The following is a 19,326-nucleotide window of genomic DNA, read 5'->3' as shown; positions in this document are numbered from 1 at the left end:
AGGCCATTACATGGCCCTTTTAAGTGTGGTCTGTTGGACTCAAATTCAGCCTGTGAAAAGGAGATTCTTTCCATAGCTTGGTTCTTAAATGGTTAAACTAACAACTGCTCATTTGTCTGCTTATTCTGAGTTTGTTTTTAATGAATAAAATGTGCTTTGTGTCAAGCACGGAATTCAGTTTACAATTTTTGTTTTCTTTTAGAAGATTCAGTAATGTTGCTTGGTATATCCCTTTTTTTTTCCATTTTGGCCTTTTTCTTAAAATAAAATTTCTTTTTAGGGAATACTTACATTATGTTTTCATAAGAAAGTCACAACTCTAATATAAGATTGAAAACAGTTTCATGAAGATGTAAAGCTTCTGCATTTTGTTTTAATAATATCAGAGTTTACTGGTCACCGCATTAAAAGCAGTGTTAAAACTCTAGCAGCAGTTAACTGCTCTGTAAAAATCCAGTTAAAATCAAAAAGTCAAATAAAAATGGCTTTGACTAGAAATAGGTTTGTATATCTATCGGATAAAGTGATACACTCGATACAGACTGCATGCGTCCATCTAGTAGGTAAGTTTATAGGGAGAGTAACTGGTGTTACATTGTTCTAATTTCTTTGTGTCTTCAAGAGGGGAAGGAGGGCTTTATTAATGTTACTGCTATGATCATGGTTTTGTCTTTTTTTCTTTTTCCAGATACTGACTACCCTTGTTAAAGGAATTTGTAAACCAGTAACCTGCAAAATCCGCATTTTGCCCTCAGTAAGAACATAAATCATAATGTTAAACTGTTTAGTTGTTGTTCATTTCTGTGATCTTAAGATAAGTTAGAAATATGACATTCTAATCTATTGGCCTTTTAGATCTGTTTTTGTGAAATAGCACTTGGAATTATAATTTGTTTGGGGTGCTGTCATGACCTAAACGGTTAGTGGGTGTATAAAGTTCGTGATTTTTATGTCATAGAGACACAAGAGGGTGTAGGATGCCACCCCTTGAGCAGCCAGGAGGTGTTGTTAATTCCTATTTCTCACCTGGGGCAGCCAACAGATGATTGTTTTCTCTAATTCAGATCAATTTTTTTTTTTTTTCCAGACAGTTTTCCTGTACCTGCAGTCAGAATAGCCAGTTACAGATTATTTCTTTCTCAGGATGTTTTCCCCTTTTTCCAGACTATTTCTTACCTTTTCAGTTGATAAGTTGCTGTTACAGTTCCTTGATTTTTGCACTTCCCAATGGTATGTCAGGATGTCTCTGGTTTCTAGGTACCCAGTTGCACTTACCGGGGATGCTTCTGATTCTGATTCTAGTTCCCAGGCTAGTGGTTTTCAGGCTGGCAGGCATTTTCTCTCTCAGTATTTTTCAGAAGATATTTTCTTCTGTTAAGCAATTTTACCCTTCCAACCAGGTTGCTTTTCTGGCTGCTCACATCAGATGCCAAATTTCATTTCTCCTCTCTAATTTAAAATGTCAAGAAAATACTAAACATTAGATATCTGCACTTGGCTTTATTCTGTTGAACTCCAAATGGAGATATTTCTATTAAAAATATTTTATTCCTGTTTATTGTAATCCATGGAGTTAATCCCAAAGCTTTTGCTGGTGGATAATACTAAATGAAAATAAAAAGGAAAAGTGCATTCCTATTTTTGAAAACAACTGCCAAATGTGGAATTGACTGAGTACATGTACATAAACACAGTGTGATGAACTTGGAATTTCTTGACAGTCTGCTTGAAGTTTAAACTTCAGTAGGGGAAGACCAAACCCTAATGTTACTTCTCCAACTTCCAACACTCATGTTAATGATGAAGTTTTCAATAGTGAAATTGTGTTTATGAAAGAAACTCCATATGCTCTATAAACTATTCATACTCTACAATGCAAGGAAATTTTGCATTGACTCCTGATTTACTGTATGTGCAATGACAGCAATAAATACTACAAATGTTACGCAAGTTAAAAACAACTTCTGTAGCCTTTGTAGAAACTCTGACAGATTGAAGCACTGAAATTGCTAGCTTATACAAAGAGGTTTGTAATCTTCCTTGCAACACCTTCCTTGCAATTAGAATTACTTTTTTTCTGGATAGATTCCTGGGTATGATAATTCATTTTGAAGAAATTATGGTAAGAATATGGTATTGCTAAAGCTGTAACATTTTGTTTTGTCAGTATTTTTCTAGAATTTAACTGCTAAGAATGTAGTGAAAATACATAGGTTCTTTTCTTTTTTTACAGCTGATACAGCTTTCTTACTGGATTTTTTTTTTCCAGTTGAATTCCCTACATAATTTTAAGCCTCCAGAAGGTGACGTGCCTTCTCTTTTAATGACTGATTATTTTGCAATTGTGTATTTAATTGCCTGCCTAGATGCTGTGATTGCATATGACCTGAATAGATATTACTGTAGATGGATGAACTGTGACTGAGCTAGCTATTGTTGAAAAGTTATTTACACATGCACTTGAAATGTTTAAATGAAGCCTGTGTGAAAAGAATCAGTAACTCTAAGATCATTTTGGTACTGAAGTATGAATCAGAGAACTGGCACCTCACCTTTTTATTTTATACAACTATGCAAGAGCCTCTTCCTTTTTGTTTCAAGCTGCTTTTGCATAACGACATCTATCAGAACAGCAGGTGAGCTTCTGCCTCTGTGTCCATGCCACCTGGTAGATGTTACATTTTTTCAAGGACTGAATGTGCTATTTTTCTGATGAGCCACAGATCATTCTCCAGCTTCTGAAGAGAAAATTTGCTTTTCATTCTCTTTTTCTGCAAAGCTGCGTAAGAGAGGCCAATCTAGCAGTGTGATATTTCTTTCTGCCATTTAAGAGCATCTTTCCTCTTTGAAGATGTACTGGGAGCTTCCCCTTTTCCCTGCTCAGGTCATGTATGAATGTCTTTAGAATTTTCTAGATACTAGTTAACTTCTTTAAGACACATCTGAGAAGAATATTTATAGACGTGTGATTGCATGTCACACTGATTTCAGAATGCATCCTCTTACTAAGATGCGTTTCAATTACAGTTTACAGAGTAGTCATTAGAGAGGACTTGCTAATAAAGTGTTTTGTATCATTTTCAAACGACAGTCTAAAGACTTGTTGGAAAATACTCTCCCTGCTACAGAACGTTGTGTTACCTGGTTAGGGAAAGTTTGCTATGTATACCTTCAAGGAAGTATTGAAAATAGATTCTTATTTTTGTATAATATGTAGTTCTGTAATTGAAGTATATATTAAACAGTTGTGCATGTTGTGCATTACTGTTGAAACAGGAATCGTATCCCTCTTGATAAAATGAAAGGCTTCCAACATTTGTTTGTACAGTGATCGCATAATAGTTACTCCTTTTTCTTTGAACTAAAATCACATTGTTCTCTCTTATCGCTCAGGTTGAGGATACTGTGAACCTGGTAAAAAGAATAGAAAAAACTGGTATTGCTGCCATTGCGGTCCATGGAAGGTAAATCAATTTTAGGCAAGAGAAACTTAGATTTTTTTTTTTTAGTTTGCTGACAAACGTGGTACAGTTAAGATATGACTGGAGTGTACTCTACATGTAATACGCGGTTCTAATTTCAACTTTTAACTAAATCAGTGTAGAAAATCAGGCCAATAATTAAAGAACTGAACCACTTGCTGCTATTTCTCTAAAATTTTTGTCTGCAAGACCGAATAAAACTAGAATTATCTTGCATACTCTGTATCTAAAAATGCTGCTTATCTGGATATAGAGTTACAGTAACAATGTTTTAAAATTTATTTGATATGAAAAAGTTATCTTGTGCTTAAATAAAAAAAGGGAAAATTACTTCAAATATATAAAGTAAATAAGTGGAAATAAGTATGTACCAATTATCCTTGAGTCATGTCTGCTGTGATTTGGATATCTGCAAGTTCCATAGGAAATCTTGGGTCTTGCTTTTTTTTGTTTGTTGGAAAGGAAGAAGGAGGAGAGGCCTCAGCACCCTGTCCACTGTGATGTGATCAAAGCCATATCTGAAGCAGTCTCCATTCCAGTAATAGCAAAGTAAGTTGGACTTAAAAGCAAAACTCACATTGTGCGTTGCCAGGAATCCTTTGTTTGCCTAGGTAAAAGATGAGGTTATCAATTTTTCTTAGATTTTATGCATGTCACAAGAGTCAGCTCTGTATGAGTACTTCTTATGATGCAAAGTGCAATTAAGATATAAAAAATCAGAGGTTTATTGTTGATAAATTGCTTCTAATTAATCCTTAGCAGTCCTGGGTTTTTTATGGTTCTCTGGAAAGGATATGGTCTTTGTTTTAAATCCACTTAGTGAAATTTTCCCTTTCTAAAGAAATATAAATGTGCAACTTGGAATCCTGCTGATTAAATATATTTGATCCCTGCCGTAACTTATTTGAGAATTTTAACTACTTGTACCTCAAGCTTAGTCAGGAAATATACAGGAGTGAATAAAAGGAAGTAGAATGGTGCTAAAAGAGGGCAAGAAAATTTGAATTGATACTCTGATTTCTAGAATGGTGCTGTGTTTATGGAATAATCTTTTGTTAGTGCAGGAAGCTTGCTTGTTCTGTCTTCACAATATAAATGTCTGGTTTTAAAGTAATTTATGATTCTCTAGTTTTTATTTTGAATTTGACAGTGTTTCTACTTTTGAAGGGATAAAGATCCTACTGTTTTTAGTTCAAAAGTCCAACTTTTATTTTACATTGAAGAGATGTGGAGAAGAGAATTTTTAAGAGAAAGGAAAAGTGGTTTGAGTGTCCGTTTTGCTTGCTAACACATCTGGCTTGCTGACTTGAAAGCAGAGGCAGTACAACAGAAGCAGTGCAACCTTCTTTTAAGTTCAAAGTGTTCTGTGACTGATCGAGAAGTATTACTTGTAGTTACTGGCCGTATATTGGTGCCAGAGTGAAAGGGATGCTGTCCATACTTAACTTGTTTTCAGTATCACTTATGCCAACAGAATAAGCATGCAGTTGAAGGTTACAGAACTGGCAATGACAAGGTACCATTTTTGAAATAACATAGAAGTGATTCTCTGTGAGCCTTATCTATTAAGAACTCTGTGAAAGCACACAGTTTGCATAGAACACAAACTATATTCTTTCTTCATGAAAAGTCTTCTGTTTTTAAGGGAAGTATGCAGATAATGACAAATATTATATATTTTTTTGGTTTTGTTTCAATAAGTTCTAGTAAAACTCTCAGACCCCGCAGGTTTGACATCATGTCCTAAATAGACTCTGCCACTGTTAGTGTAATATCACACTGAAAATACAAGGCTGTGTAAAGCACAAGCAATAGCAAATAATACTTTCGTGATTATAAAAATGATGTTAATTTTTAGTGGAGGATCTCATGACTTCATCAAAGAATATACAGACATTGAGACCTTTCAGAAAGCAACAGCTGCCTCATCAGTAATGATAGCTCGTGCTGCCATGTGGAACCCATCTATCTTCAGAAAAGAAGGTCTTTTCCCCTTGAAGGAAGTCATGCAAGATTACATCAAATACGTATGTTTTTTGGAAGATCTTACTTGTAGTTAACATTGTTTAGGACTGCTAATCCAAATCTTACTACAGTATCTTAACTCCTCTTCATTTTGAAGACTTGGGCTCTGGGGGTATTTTAACATATTGCGTGTGACACGAGTCTAACAAATCAACCACTGCTTCCTCTGTTTTATTTTCTTCAGAAAAAAAAATGTTCAGAAGTCTGTGTTCAGAAAACAGTTTTTCCTGATCATTATGTACCTTGTACATTATGTACCATGTACATTATGTACCATGGTATCTTTTGTACCATGCTTTTTAGCCCTAGTTTCTTGGGAACATTTATGAGGCTTACAAGGCTATCTAAAAATGTCTAGGAATTTGAAAAGATAATGAGATGTAGGCCAACTCTGTTAATGTTACAGTTGTGCAAATAATACTGAACAGAAAAGTGAAGGAATATTAAATACTCAGTTGTTGCTTAATTCATTTTTAGAAATTAATTGCTTTTTACAAATACTGTCAAGAATTTTTAACAGCAGGGGAGCAAAGCAAATGATTTGCCAACAGAGTGATGCTGTATTGTAGTAGCTCCATATGTAAAGTTTTATCTACTCTTCAAAATATACAATTTTAATAACATAATAGGAAATTAATCAGAAATCTGGCTTTGATCTGTCATCAAGTTAAATTTTTTTTGGTTTTGAAATATCACTGCATTGCTAGTCAGTTACGGTCAACTGGTCAACCCTTTCTTCATAAGTATATGAATAAGTTGAACTTCTGTTCATGAAAGCATGCCAAAACAGATTAATACTCACATTCATAAGTAGGTTTGAATATGTTATTGAGGAAACTGTGCATTCTGGTTTACCTTTCAAAAGTAATTCTGTAATTCATTGAGAGACATGAGCATTATATAAGATACATTTGGCATGGGTTTATATACTTTGTCTCTCTCCTTCAGGCAGTGAGATACGATAATCACTATACCAACACAAAATATTGTTTGTGTCAGATGTTGAGGGAACAGCTGGAAACTACTCAGGGTAAGAAGCTCCATGCTGCGCAGTCCACACAGGAGATCTGGTAAGCGTGTACTTCAGAAATAGGAATTGCACTCTGCCAAACTTGCAAACCAGTTCTTTGTCTGTAGCACTGTATGGCATTTCATAAAACTCGAAAATAAACCAAACAACAAAACCAAATCCAGTTAGTGACGTGGAATAATACAATTAACCTTTTTGTGTTTCTATCATGCTCAGATGTTAAAGCTTTAACCCTAAAACTGTCTATGTATTCAACATACTGATTTCATAAAACTTCACGGAGTGACAGGCATTTATCCAATATTTGCATTAACTGATTAAGAAAAGTTTCAGCATTCTCTAGTGTTAGACTGGAGGCTAATAGTGTGTAGGAGCTTGTCATCTTCCAGAGATACTTACCTGTTTTAATTTTCCCTTTTTCATGTGGGGTTTTATTTATGACAAGATATTTGTTTTGAATGAACACTTGGAGATAAACTCAGAATAATTTATGAAGGTCACCCATATGATACTTAAATATATTTCTTTCGTGCTGCTTTTCATACCTGCAATACCCTAATGGATGCTGACAACCGTTTTGAGGAAATACAGTAGCTTTAATGAGTCTTTTCATCCTGGACACCTGAAACAGTCTGGATGAAATTTCTCAAAGGCAAAGACAGAAAAGGAAGAAGGAAAGTTTGAGAGAAATCATAAAATAGACATGTGATTAAAGAAGTCACGCAGGATGGAGGGGAATCCAGTTTGGACCCATCCCAAACTGAACAAAATAGAGGTCTGAGCTTGCGTGTGTCATATCCATGTTGTGTGCTGTAATTATCCTTCTGATGGAATGGAAGGCAAGAGAGTCTCTTTGTTTTTATAAAATAAACAGTCTGAAACTGTTATGTGTATGAAAATGGATAGAAATGTTGAAAGCTTGAAATATTTTGCAAATGGAGTTATTGTTTTCCAGCAAACCCTAATCAGCATTCTGTTCATGTTCAAAATGAATGGAAATGCCTGCAATCCTTTTGCCATTTTGTTGTGATTTATCAGTTTTGGCTCTCTATAAACACTGTCATCCATGATTGTTTCATTACAATACAATGAAAGGAATTTGCATTTTATATGCAAAAGGAGCTAGTCTTCATTATTCATAATTATAGGAGCACTGTAATCCATGAACAACATTTAAACTTTGCAAGTTACTTTTTACATTGCAGAAGTTAATAGTAAGTTACGGTACTAAAAATCGTTCATCTATTTTGCTTATAATTTATCAATTTGATTAGAAGAGATATAGTCTAGATTGAAACTGAAACAATCTTTTACAACTTCAAATAAATCTTAGCCAAAAAGGTGGTGATGTTCTCTAATGAATGAACAGTAATGCGTAGTATGTAAAGAAAATAAATTGTGAAGTAAGAGGCAAGCCTTTAAATAGGTAATTAGAAGAGTAACAGTTTATACACATAAACACTGGATAGAGGTGTAGTGTAAAACTTCTGGGTTTATGTGCTATGTGTAACAATTCTTTAGGGGCTTCCAAAATTGAACATAATCGGCTTTTGTACATGTGATGCAATACCAATTTCAAAATCAGCTTGAGCAGCGTGTGTGCATGAGAGCAGGACAGAGCCACTTGAAAGTTTTTAAAACTGCTTTCTCTCAGCAGACTCAGTTTTTTAACCAATGTTCTAAACAGCCTGTTTAATGTCCAGCTAACTGAAGAACGTTCAGTTATCTAATATGTAGTTACATACACATCTTCAGACAAAAAATGTTAGTACTGCTGTCTCCTGGTGGTGATGGGATGTTACAGCCATTAGGGGTTTTAACCTCAGTACTCAATGCAAGAGAACAGCCTGCTGCATTTCAGGCAAAAAAAATGTACGTAAGAGTACAAAATAAGTTATCTTCTAGAGGCATCAGTTAGCATTATTCAGCTTCATTGCTTTTCCACTTAGAGCATTGGAGATGGCTTTGTGGCCAGAATTATTTTGTTGTTGAACAGCCTCCTACTATGAACTATGCTCTGCTACTACGCTCTCCTACTATGAACTGCTATGAGGGTTCTCGTAGCAGTCAGAAATTAAAAGTTTTCTTTTGCTGCAGGTTTTGTTGTTATTTGTAGAAAAAGAATGCTCTCCGTTTTTCAAACTACATGCAGCCTGCCATGGATCTGAAATTTAAAAGGATTTGAGGCTTTTTCATTTGACACAAATACTAGTTGCTTCCTGCTTTGTATTGGGGCTTGTGAATAATACTCTGAAGTCAGAAAATCTGAGATTTTAAGGTATTTTGATGTTATGGGGTTTATTGCTTATAGTATTTTTAAATACTAAAATTAGGAGAAGAATCTCTTTTCTACTTTGCATTTGTGTTGCCCTTGTGGAGCAGATGCACCCGGAGTCACTTGGAGATGCTCTTTGCCAATTCGTTCACCTGCAAGTCAGTAATTGAGCTAATAACTTGAATATTGCAGGACCTGTATTTCTGATTGATTCTGCTGGGCTTTCAGGCTATAAGTTGAATATATAGTGCTGGAAATGAGAACATTCTTTTTCTACTTGTAGCTCAACAGTGTCTGATAAGAATTGGAGGAGAAACAATATAATCTCACTGTGCAGAATATTGCCATACATTCATGTAATTCCGTGTACACATACACTCTATTTAAATGCAACTGATTTCTATACTTTTATCATAATATGATACAAAAAATTATAATCTGATCTCTAATACAAAGGAATTCTGTTTGAATAGTGAAGTCTTTGAAATGGCTGACTTCTATGAAGAAACAACAGCTGTTTTTGAAGCAAAGAAAGCATCATTAGAAACTGAGACACAAGATGAAGATGACCAAATGGAAGATCCAGATGTAATAAAAATGGCTGTTAGATTTGACAAGTAAGCACGCAAATTAAGTTTTTCACTATCTTGCATCTGTAAATAAAACCTGTGAATGTGACAAAGCCTTAAAGTTTTTTTGAATATAACAGTTTACGTATCAGCTCTTACTGAGTGGATTTTTATGAAGGAATTTATGTACATCATGACATAATCCCTAGCATCACCACTTTTCCTGTGCTGTTTGGATGTTGTAAGATGTTCTTCAGTTCTGGGCTTCCTGAGACTGCTGAATTCTCTCAGTTAACATATTAAAAGTGCTGAGCGATTTAAAAAAAAATTCAAACATCTGTATGTAGAAGAATGTGAGTATATACAAAGATAAAGACTTCAGTTATTTGTAGTGAGATTTAAATAAATACTTTTTATGACCTGCACAAACTTCATAATACTCTTTTCTAAGCAGATAAAAATATGTGCTCATCTGCAGTCTTCTAAACGTGTTCCACTAATAAGGTATTCCTTGACAAAGTAGTTCATGGAGTTATGTACAATATTCTTTTAAGTAACCTTTGATAATAATCTGTGAAGCCTATAGAATTGCTCTTACTTTCCATATTATACCCATGTTTGTTATTCTTGCTATTTTTGCTATTAAGTCTTTCAAACAGCTCAAGAAGAGGTGTGATATAAAATGCTCCTCAAATCCAGTCATAATAGTATTTCTGTTTTCTGCTAAATACAAGGGGCTGTAGTTCCATGTCAGTAACTGAATCAATGACAACTGCTCCTTTTTATTTGATAACTCTTTCATAACAGAAGCAGCTTCTTTTCTTTCTTCTAGTGTTTAATCTTATGTTATTGCTTATAATAAGCAGTGTCAAGCTGTATCTCTCTTCTGTGTCATATATTTAGTTAGCATCTCCTTTCTGGTAAGTATCTTTTGTTGTAATACTACAGAATGTGAATGTTTGGAAAGAATTAATAGACAAGTTTACATTTTATTTTAGATGTTATGTCAGACATATTACTTGAATTATCTAATAAGGAAGCAGCGTTTTTCTCATAATTTGAGCTGTAAAATTAAACCACAAAGTATAACTGGTAGAAGTAGTATAACAAGCAGCACAATTTGTTTTAAAATAGAACGCTATGCACAGTGGTTGACCACAAATTTTTCTGTCTAGGCGAGAATATCCACCACAGATTACTCCAAAAATGTATCTTCTGGAATGGTGTAGGAAAGAAAAGCATCCTCAGCCTGTTTATGAAACTGTGAGTCAATGAAGAAACCCTTTCAAACCTCTTCCTCTGCATTGTTTACGAAATTGTCTAATTTAGGACTCAAGGTAGTGAAAAATTCTGCTTACCAGTCTGGCATAGTTTTTGAATAGGCAGCTTCAGAAATAGTGATACACATATATACGGAAATAGCACCTTATTTTATTAGAAAGTAAAAATTTAAAAGTCAGTGTCGCTTTTATTCATGTATGAAAGAAGTTGCTGCAACTGCAAGTGATTACATAGGCGTCCACGACAGACTTTCTTTTAGTACTTCTGTGATTTAAAGAATTTGGATTCAGAATGTTTTCTCTGTTGTTGCACACTGTTATAAGTAGAAACTATACTGGACAGGAGCAATTGCTTTGTTAGATGGGGACGTTATTTGTTGTTTGGGTTTTTCTAAGCAAAAAGATTTGCAGCTTGGACAGCTTCTTATTTTTTAATCTTAAATACACAAGGTTAAATTTCTGGTATGAATTACAGTAATTTTGAAGGTGTTACTTGACTGTGGTATAAAGACAAGAAAAACAAGGAACCTTGGCAATGTTGTTTGTTCTGTAAATGACATGATTGTTTTTTGACATTCCCCTTCCTTTTAATTCTTTTTTTCTCCAGGTTCAAAGACCACTGGATAAATTATTTTGTTCAGTAGTGACAGTAGCTGAGCAAAAATACCGATCAACTCTGTGGTAAGCTATCTTTAATGGTTTTAGCAGCTGTATTGTAATTGTTTCTGAAATGTTGCTTAAAACTTGCAGTGAAAGGGTACTCCAGTTTATTCCAATTGACTTTTATCAAAGTCAGCTAAAAGCTACCTTCTAAAGCTACCTCTGGGAGGGAGAAAGGATTAAAAATTTCTGAGAAATTATTGTGAGAAGAAGTAAGATTTGGCATAATCAAGTAAACAGTTACAGATTTTAATTCACATAGTATATTGGCCCACAAAGGGGAGCAAATAGGAGACCTGATCCAGCTGTGTCTGTGAACTGCTCAGAAACTAACCAAGGGAGGTGGAGGGGAAAATGTCTTCAGCCACTACAGCAGATCCATTCTCAATAACAAGTCACAATAAAGTGTCTTATGTACAGTGAGGCAGAGGACAGTTTAGTGGCTTCTCAGAGATCACAGTTAATCAACAGTCTCATCCAGGGCTGCTCTAAAATTTCATGACAGCATTTCATACAATCATGTAGTAATACTGGAGTTGACTTCAGGCATTTACACCTAAGTTGATCTTGATTTAACTGCAAAGCTAGAGCTCAGCATTGAACATTTTAAAGAGGACAAATGCACGCAACAGTTACTGGTGTTTGTACATCCTGTTCAGAGACTTTAGGAAGTTAAGCTCAGCTGATATGAAACTTCGCAAAGAAAATGGTTTTCAAATGCTGATATGAAACTTTGCAAAGAAAATGGTTTTCAAATGCTGAATTTCACAAATGTATAATCTGCAGTCCCTGTTGGAAATGACAGAACTTTTATTATTATGGAACAGTTGCTGCTTGAGCCAGGCTATCTTTCAAGAAAAACGAGCCTTCAAAACTCAGTTTTGTTTAGTAATTGTATTTGTAAAAGTTAACTTTCTGAGGATTGCAGTCACTTGGGCCAAACACACCTTGACTTTATAACTTTGAAATGAAGAGTGTTTGAGACACAAGACATGACAGAAGCAGATTTTCTAGGAATATTACATCAGGAGTGATGCACCAACACTGATGTCTAGCAAGATTCATGTGATTAACTGACCTATTTTTTTGTTCTGCTGTGAGATGACTACAAATGCCTTTTATTTCATGATGTTGCATCAGAGACAGGAAATTGATTGTCTCTTGGCAGTGTAGAGACTTGTTTCTACTTTTACCTGTGCTCTATCTGCTTGCTCTTCAGGAACAAGTCAAAGAAACTAGCAGAACAGGCTGCAGCTATTGTCTGCCTGAGAACATTGGGTGTCCCAGAGGGAAAGCTGTGTGAGGGTGAAAATCACCTGATTAACAAACGCAAGAGGGAAGATCAGGAGAGCTTGAATAACAGAGACCATGGAGAAGACCTTGCTGAGCCTTCCCATAAAAAAGCTAACTTTATTGAAGAAACTTCTGACATGAATGTGCCTAAGGTGCCACGATAGCATGGAAATTAGAGGTTTCACACCTGTGCCGCTACAGATTAGCTCCTGTTTATATATCTTGCTGTTCACATTTCATTTGGATTATCTCAGAGACTGGTAAATTCCCCAGCTGTAAAAGTGCCAATGAGATGTTTACTGTTCACCACTCACGGTCCCTATGGTGCCTTTCAGACAGGATAAATTAGCAACTTGATTTTAAAGAACATTAAGAGTATCCCAAATAATAAATTTTTAAAAAATATCAAATATTTTAAAAGCAATTTTGTTGTTGGTTTTATTACCTATTTTTTATTTTTAAGAAGTCTGCAGTGTGCTGGTATGAGATGCATGAATACATCGTCCACAAGCAAATGGGTTTATTATGGAACTATGTAGTTAATCAGAAAAATTAATGTAGGAAAATATTAGTAGCCAAGTAGACATGATTTTGTCAAATGAGTTTTATGCATGTCTTGCAAGCTTTATTGACATCAAGAAAAAGGTTTTTGCAGGGAGGAGGACTTAGAAATTATAACAATAAGCATGAAAATAACATTCTTCTTTCATAATTTCTTTTACAGTTTACCCTCCAGAAATATGACGATAGAATTAACCATCCTTTTTGGGTCTTAGGTATTACAGTTGTGCCTTTCCAGTAAGGAATTGGAGCTGAGCCTGGTAGCCATGTTTTTGTTGAGTGAAGGTATTTGGAACTTGGAAGTTCTAGTATATGTCTACATGTGTATTAATTGCAAAAGCAGGCATCCAAATACAGCCTTATGTGTTTGTTCTTGAAATGTGACCTAGTTTGCCTCAGTATTTAGCTGGTGATACTGGTGGTCTTAATCAAAAGCACATGTTCTCTTCTTAAATTTGCCATCATCATAACTTACTATTAAGGTAAACCGTAAGTACGTGCTATATGCCAAGAGAGGATGCAGATCCAGTCTGATTTCATGGCAATCCAGCTGAGCTTGTCCGATTTAAATTAAAGTTTTGAATCTCCAAAAGAATGTTCTAATGAATTAGGAGAATTTAGGGATTCCGGTTATTAATGGGGTATTGAAGTGGTGGTTTAGTATCCCTCAACAGGGTGAGAGATCTTCAGATTATCGGTTCTGGTCTGAAAACAAAATGGCAGAGATATCATGCCATGATCTCTATAAAGTATTTTGTGTTAAGAACATACAAAATATAATTCATTTGGATGTAGTTCATAAATAGTCTTCCTATTTAAAAATCTGAATCTTCTTCCTCAAGTGATAGTGCTAAACCATTCTTTTACAATAGAAGAACAATATCTCACCAAATAGTGTTCAGGATTGTGAAATTAAATAGATGTGTCTTCATATTTAATATGTCTGCTGTTTAGATCAGAGTAATTTATAGTAAATCTGTGTGGTCTAAGAAGAAAGTTTTTTCATTTTGTACACTGCAGTAAATGCAGTTAAATATACTTATATTTGCTATAATTTGAGCACTAGAATTTTACTCTGAAGGAGCAAAAGAATTAGCAGTATTAATCAGAAAGTTTGGAAGCAGCCATTTTGCTGTTGTGAGTGCTCTCTTGGTTTTGTCAGGACTCTTTGGAGCCATCATATAGTAATAGGGGAAAAAAAAGTGATTCTTAGATCCTGCTAGAAGTATGGCTTACAAGGTCTAATATCATAAAATATTTGAGCTTGGAAGGGACCACTGGAGATGGGAGCATCTGGTCCAACCCCTGTGCTCAAAGCAAGGTCAACTAGAGCAAGTTTCCCAGGAACTGTGTCTAGCTGCGTTTCACATCTCTCCAAGGACTGAGGCTCTGTTGACAACCTTTCTTGGCAGCCTGTTCCAGTGTTTGATCGCACTTGCGGTAAAAAAAAGTCATTTTTTTTCTTCTTGTGTCTACATGGACTGTTCTCTATTTCGGTTTGTGCTCATTGTCTCTTGTCCTGCCGCTTAGAAGAATCTGGCTTCGTCTCTTGTCATCATTGTTTGTCTAAAATTAAAATTTAATCTTTGGATAAAGCCCAATTATTATAGGTGGTGGTGCTTGTGTGGACTTGTATGACAGCAATTACTATGGGTTGCTAGAAATTACAGTGGATTGGGACGGATTTGTAGAGAAGCCAACCATAGGAAGTGTGTAGTTTCTGTTTTGGCTTATAAAAAAGCCCCCCCCCCCCCAAAAAAAAAAAATAATAAAAAAATTAAGCAATAAGGAGGAATTCTGCTACTGCTGATATGGACCTCTTTCAGAAAAGAGATAGAATCATTCAGTATAGGAGCCAAGGCCTTCATGACAGTATTTGTACCTTTTCTTTTTTACTCCTGGTGTTTTGTCATGTGATGTGAACGTGCATCTTTCCTGTCTCCTTAGCAGGGTGTAGCCTATGTAGACTTTTCACATTGTTTCTTTCCAGCAATTGACTTAAAATGCAATTCAGAGCACATGTTTATTGTGAGAGATAGGTGACTCCAGGGGCACTTGGGAATGTGTAAAATTCAGTTTTATGATGAACATCTGAACAGATTTCAGCAGTGTGCTGTCAGAAATTCACATGGAGCTGTAGCTGAACATAGTTACCTAAAAATCTGAGGTTGTGTGAATACCCTAGCATGTAGATGCTTTACTTGTCATCTGATGTTACAGAATGTGTGCCTTGGTTGTGTTGATGGAGAGAACTGGAGAATACTGGATATATAGTCCTCTGTGAGCTGAAACAAGTACTATATTAACACTAGTCTGCAAAGTATATGTATTGTATTTATATTAAATCAAATGGGTGCTAAAATTTTGGGGAGGGGTGTTTCTGTTTTCTGATAAGTTTTCAAATGTTTTTAAATGTTTTTAAATCCTTACTTAAATTCTTATGTGGTACTCATGCTTGCAATTACTCCTTCTAGTTCGTTGTAATAGTTGTATACATTAATGAGGCTGTCTGTGCTGTAATTATGGATGGCCATAGCTAGGCCAAACAGAGCATGTGGCGATGAGAGTGAGGAGTCACTCTGTTGGAATGAGCATTCAATGCTAAATATAGAAGGGCTGTAAATTCTGGCAAATGGCTAGAAAGCACAACGTGTTTGGCACCCTTGATGAGTTTCAAAAAGAACTAAAGAAGAGTTGCAATTGTAATATATGTGCGTGCGCATGTCAGAATGTTTTGAATTAATGACTTTGCTACATACTTTCATTCCTCTCAACTCTGTTACAACTCACGTGTGACTTACTGTCCTACTTTGATCATTCAATTCATCCTAACCAGTTCTATAGATAGGATAATTGTATTTGCCACGTACGTTCCCTTCTCAGCACTGGTTTTAAAGTAATTGCTTTAGTGACTGGTACTTTCTTTCTAGAAATTGTTCTATTCATATTAGTTTTAAACTAATGTTTTAAACCAGCAAACTACAGATGTGACTCATCTGTACGAGTTTCTCCTGTGGTTCTCTTTTCTGCTGTACCTTTCATAAACAGAAGGTGGCAGATTTTTTTTTTTCCCAGAAAAATACGCTGACTTGTACAGTATTTAACGATCCAGCCGTTGCACTTCTGCATTCTTGCATAGGGTGGCAATTGAGACCACAGTTGGGTTGGAGGATGTTTAGCCTCACACTTCAGAGAACTTTTTTTTTTTTTTTTTTTTTTATTGTGGTGTGAATGTGATACTTGGTCAATACTAATGAAAGCTATGCTCTATTTTAAGTATTTGCTTAGTGAAAATGTTTCACTATTAATCCTATGGAACTCAGTGAAGCAACTGGTTTTTTTCTGTCACAGGGCTATAGCAAGCAAGCAACAAAACAGTTGTGTTTTTGTTTCTTTATACTGATGCTGCAGAAACTATTTGTAACCATACCTTGCAAAGCGTGATCCGTGGGTATGGGGAGAACTGTAACTTGTCCTCCCTGTAGCGTACATGTATGCATGTGAATGGGAATGCAAAGACATTTTTACTAGCCTTTTAGCATGGATGTGCTCACTGTGGGGCTACCTCCAGGGCCTTGCTGGTTGGAATGCTTTTTGGAATGTCCCGGGCTCTGAGCCCAACCCCGCCCTGGAATGTGAGGTTAAATGTTGGCGGTACCAATACAGAGTTTGAATATCAAAATCCTAGAGTTCCCCAGTACTGCAATTTCAGAAAGCTGGCAAGTGAGCCACATGTCAGCTCAGCTGCTCTCTGATTCAAAGTGTGAGCATGCCTTGGGTTGCTGGGGGAGGAGGGAGAGGTAAGGATGTTTTTTGTTTTGTTTTGGTTTTACTTACTCTTTATGACCTGCAGAAGGGCATGCTTTTCAAAGACCTTAACTAGCAAGATTGCAAGAGGCCCCAAACAGGTGTTAACTAGAAAGAAGTCTTCGTTCACAAAAGCATTTTTTCACTACTTCTTTAATCAAATCTACAAGCTCAACATACTTGAGAACTGTTGATTCTCTAAACAGGAGTCTGCTTATATTTGGACTCCGAGTCAAGAAGCTATGTCAATGAGGTGGCCTGTAAGGCTTAAGTTTCCATCTGTACCATGGCGCAGGAAGCCAATGTTTGAGGCTTTTATTCAGAGTTTCTGATGACAAAGCTGATGAAAAACACTAAAAGTAAGACCCAAAGCCTTTGGTGAGGAGGGAGTGCCTCATGTATTGTTAAACAGCAGTTGCCTAGGTCAGTTAAGGAAAAGAACTGATGAGCTCCAGAGGGAGTCTAGTCCAGTCATCCTTACTCAAAGGAGCATTAATCTCAGTGTTTTTATGAGAAGAGGCTTAAAAAGTATACGTTTATGGTGTTCACTTAGCTCCCAAATGAAACTGTGTTGCAGGAGTTAATGTGAATCTGCCTGTTAAATATCTATTAGTTAAATAAATACTTCTCCCTTGCCCTGGCATGGTGGGAGAGTCTCTGTTTTCCATTTTTAGAAAGTTATTGTCTGAGACATAGCCTCTTGTGTGAGTTTACAAAGCACGGTAGTACAAATCTTTCACTTTACTGCTTTTAACTTATTTTTCCTTGATAGTCTCCATAAATTTTTAAATGCTTCAGCGTGTCATTGTTTGCTATGAAAAATGAGCTTCCTGTTTAACTACCTTTAAAAATTATTACTTGGTGATTGTAACTGAAGTGGTTATAATCTATCTATAGTTGTGAACATGGGGTTTTGATTAGTATTCTATTATGCAGAGCTGACAGAACTACATTTGATATAGGTCTTCAATCTGTACTTCTTACCAGTTTTAAAACTGTACAAACATTTTACTGTTCCTATTTAAGTTTTTTTGTTGATTTGTAAGATTATCTGTGCAGTGTTAAGATGCTGTATGTGCCATGCATGCCTGTATACTTGCCACAGCATTCTATGCTCTACAGATGTTAGCAAGGATTGTTAGTATTTGGTCATAGGTCTTTATGTTAAACAGAAACTGATAAAATGGTTTCCCTAATTGTGGTCTGAGAAAAGCGAGAGTTACAAAGATAGTAAACTAAAAGCTAGTACTTTTTAACCTTTTTAAATGTCAAGTGTTAGAAAATGTTCTTTTGAAAAATTTTGAGAAAAATAGAAAAAAAAGAAATTAGGCTGTAATCAAACTTCTTTGGGAAGCTTCTCAGTGACTTATGTGATTTGATTCAGCGCATACTTATTTACTTAGAGAAAACTGTAGTAGTTAATTTCTTAAGTTTCTCAGGCAGCAAAGACATGAATGCCATTTAGTACTTTACTGTTTCACTAGCTGTCTGAATCATTATAAAATTTACAGCAAATTTCCTGGCCATCTGTGTATCTGCTCTAGTTACATGCTCATTTAAGTCCCAGGCAGCAAACAATTTAAAAGCTGAAACCATTGTCATCGTTTTCTTCTCACTGTGCTGAAGTAGAGCCAAATCATGGACACCAGACAGAACACAAGTAAACATGTCTGGGTAGAGGTACCTATATGAACCACAAAACCCATGAGATCTTAAGAGTGTTAAAAACAATATGGGACTGTTTCACTTCAGCAGAAGCGTGCATTTATTTCCCCTGTATGGCATATAATGCTGGGGTTTTTGTAATTTTTTTCCAGAAGTTAATTGAACATTGAGTTAATTCTCAATTTAGTGTTGAGATCCTTAGGTGAGAGGGAATGGCAGATGGGGTGTCTGCAGGGACATCAGAATCACACTATTTCAGAAAGTTGGAATATTGAGACTGCAGGGTTAAGCCACTAAATCACTGTATAGTTAGACCGTGATGCCTACCTGTCATACCAGTGACACTGTAATTGTAGTTTACTGTCTTGTTGTCCTGTGACATTCTCTTATTACAGTTGATGCCCACTTTCATATTTTTCTCTGCCTAAGCATGGAAAACAGTTGTAGTGCTTGCAATGTTTATAGCCCGTAGGCCATATAAATACTGTGTTATGAACGCAGAATTAATAGAGACTTAATAAATTATCTTCTCTCCCATTAACTTTTATCAGCATGCCAAATGTTGCAGAGCAGACTGTAAAATCTGTGGCAGTTTGCTCACTGCTATAGGTGCCAGACTATGCAGTGTGACCCGAGATGTGTGCATATCCTGTAATGGCAGTCATGCTGGGGTGAAGGG

General features: G+C 35.8%; 1 protein-coding gene across 3 annotated transcripts in view; it reads left to right on the top strand.

Moving 5' to 3' along the window:
- DUS2 (dihydrouridine synthase 2) overlaps positions 1–17,623 on the top strand; it is a 31,082-nt gene extending 13,459 nt beyond the window's left edge. Inside the window, exons 7-15 of one of the 3 annotated variants that reach the window (XM_055726835.1) lie at positions 689–754; positions 3,394–3,464; positions 3,945–4,031; positions 5,341–5,509; positions 6,456–6,577; positions 9,286–9,429; positions 10,557–10,644; positions 11,269–11,342; positions 13,391–17,623. In XM_055726835.1, the coding sequence (XP_055582810.1) occupies positions 689–754; positions 3,394–3,464; positions 3,945–4,031; positions 5,341–5,509; positions 6,456–6,577; positions 9,286–9,429; positions 10,557–10,644; positions 11,269–11,342; positions 13,391–13,430 (861 nt within the window). In that variant the 3' untranslated portion in view covers positions 13,431–17,623. Of the gene's footprint in view, positions 1–688; positions 755–3,393; positions 3,465–3,944; positions 4,032–5,340; positions 5,510–6,455; positions 6,578–9,285; positions 9,430–10,556; positions 10,645–11,268; positions 11,343–12,540; positions 13,025–13,338 lie in introns of those variants that run through there. The other 2 variants (XM_055726834.1, XM_055726833.1) reach the window with 2 other exon arrangements.
- Positions 17,624–19,326: the final 1,703 nt, after the last annotated feature.

This window comes from Falco cherrug, chromosome 14, assembly GCF_023634085.1.
Source record: "Falco cherrug isolate bFalChe1 chromosome 14, bFalChe1.pri, whole genome shotgun sequence".
In the NCBI taxonomy this organism is placed as follows: domain Eukaryota; kingdom Metazoa; phylum Chordata; class Aves; order Falconiformes; family Falconidae; genus Falco; species Falco cherrug.
This window is presented reverse-complemented; position numbering and strand designations above follow the sequence as displayed.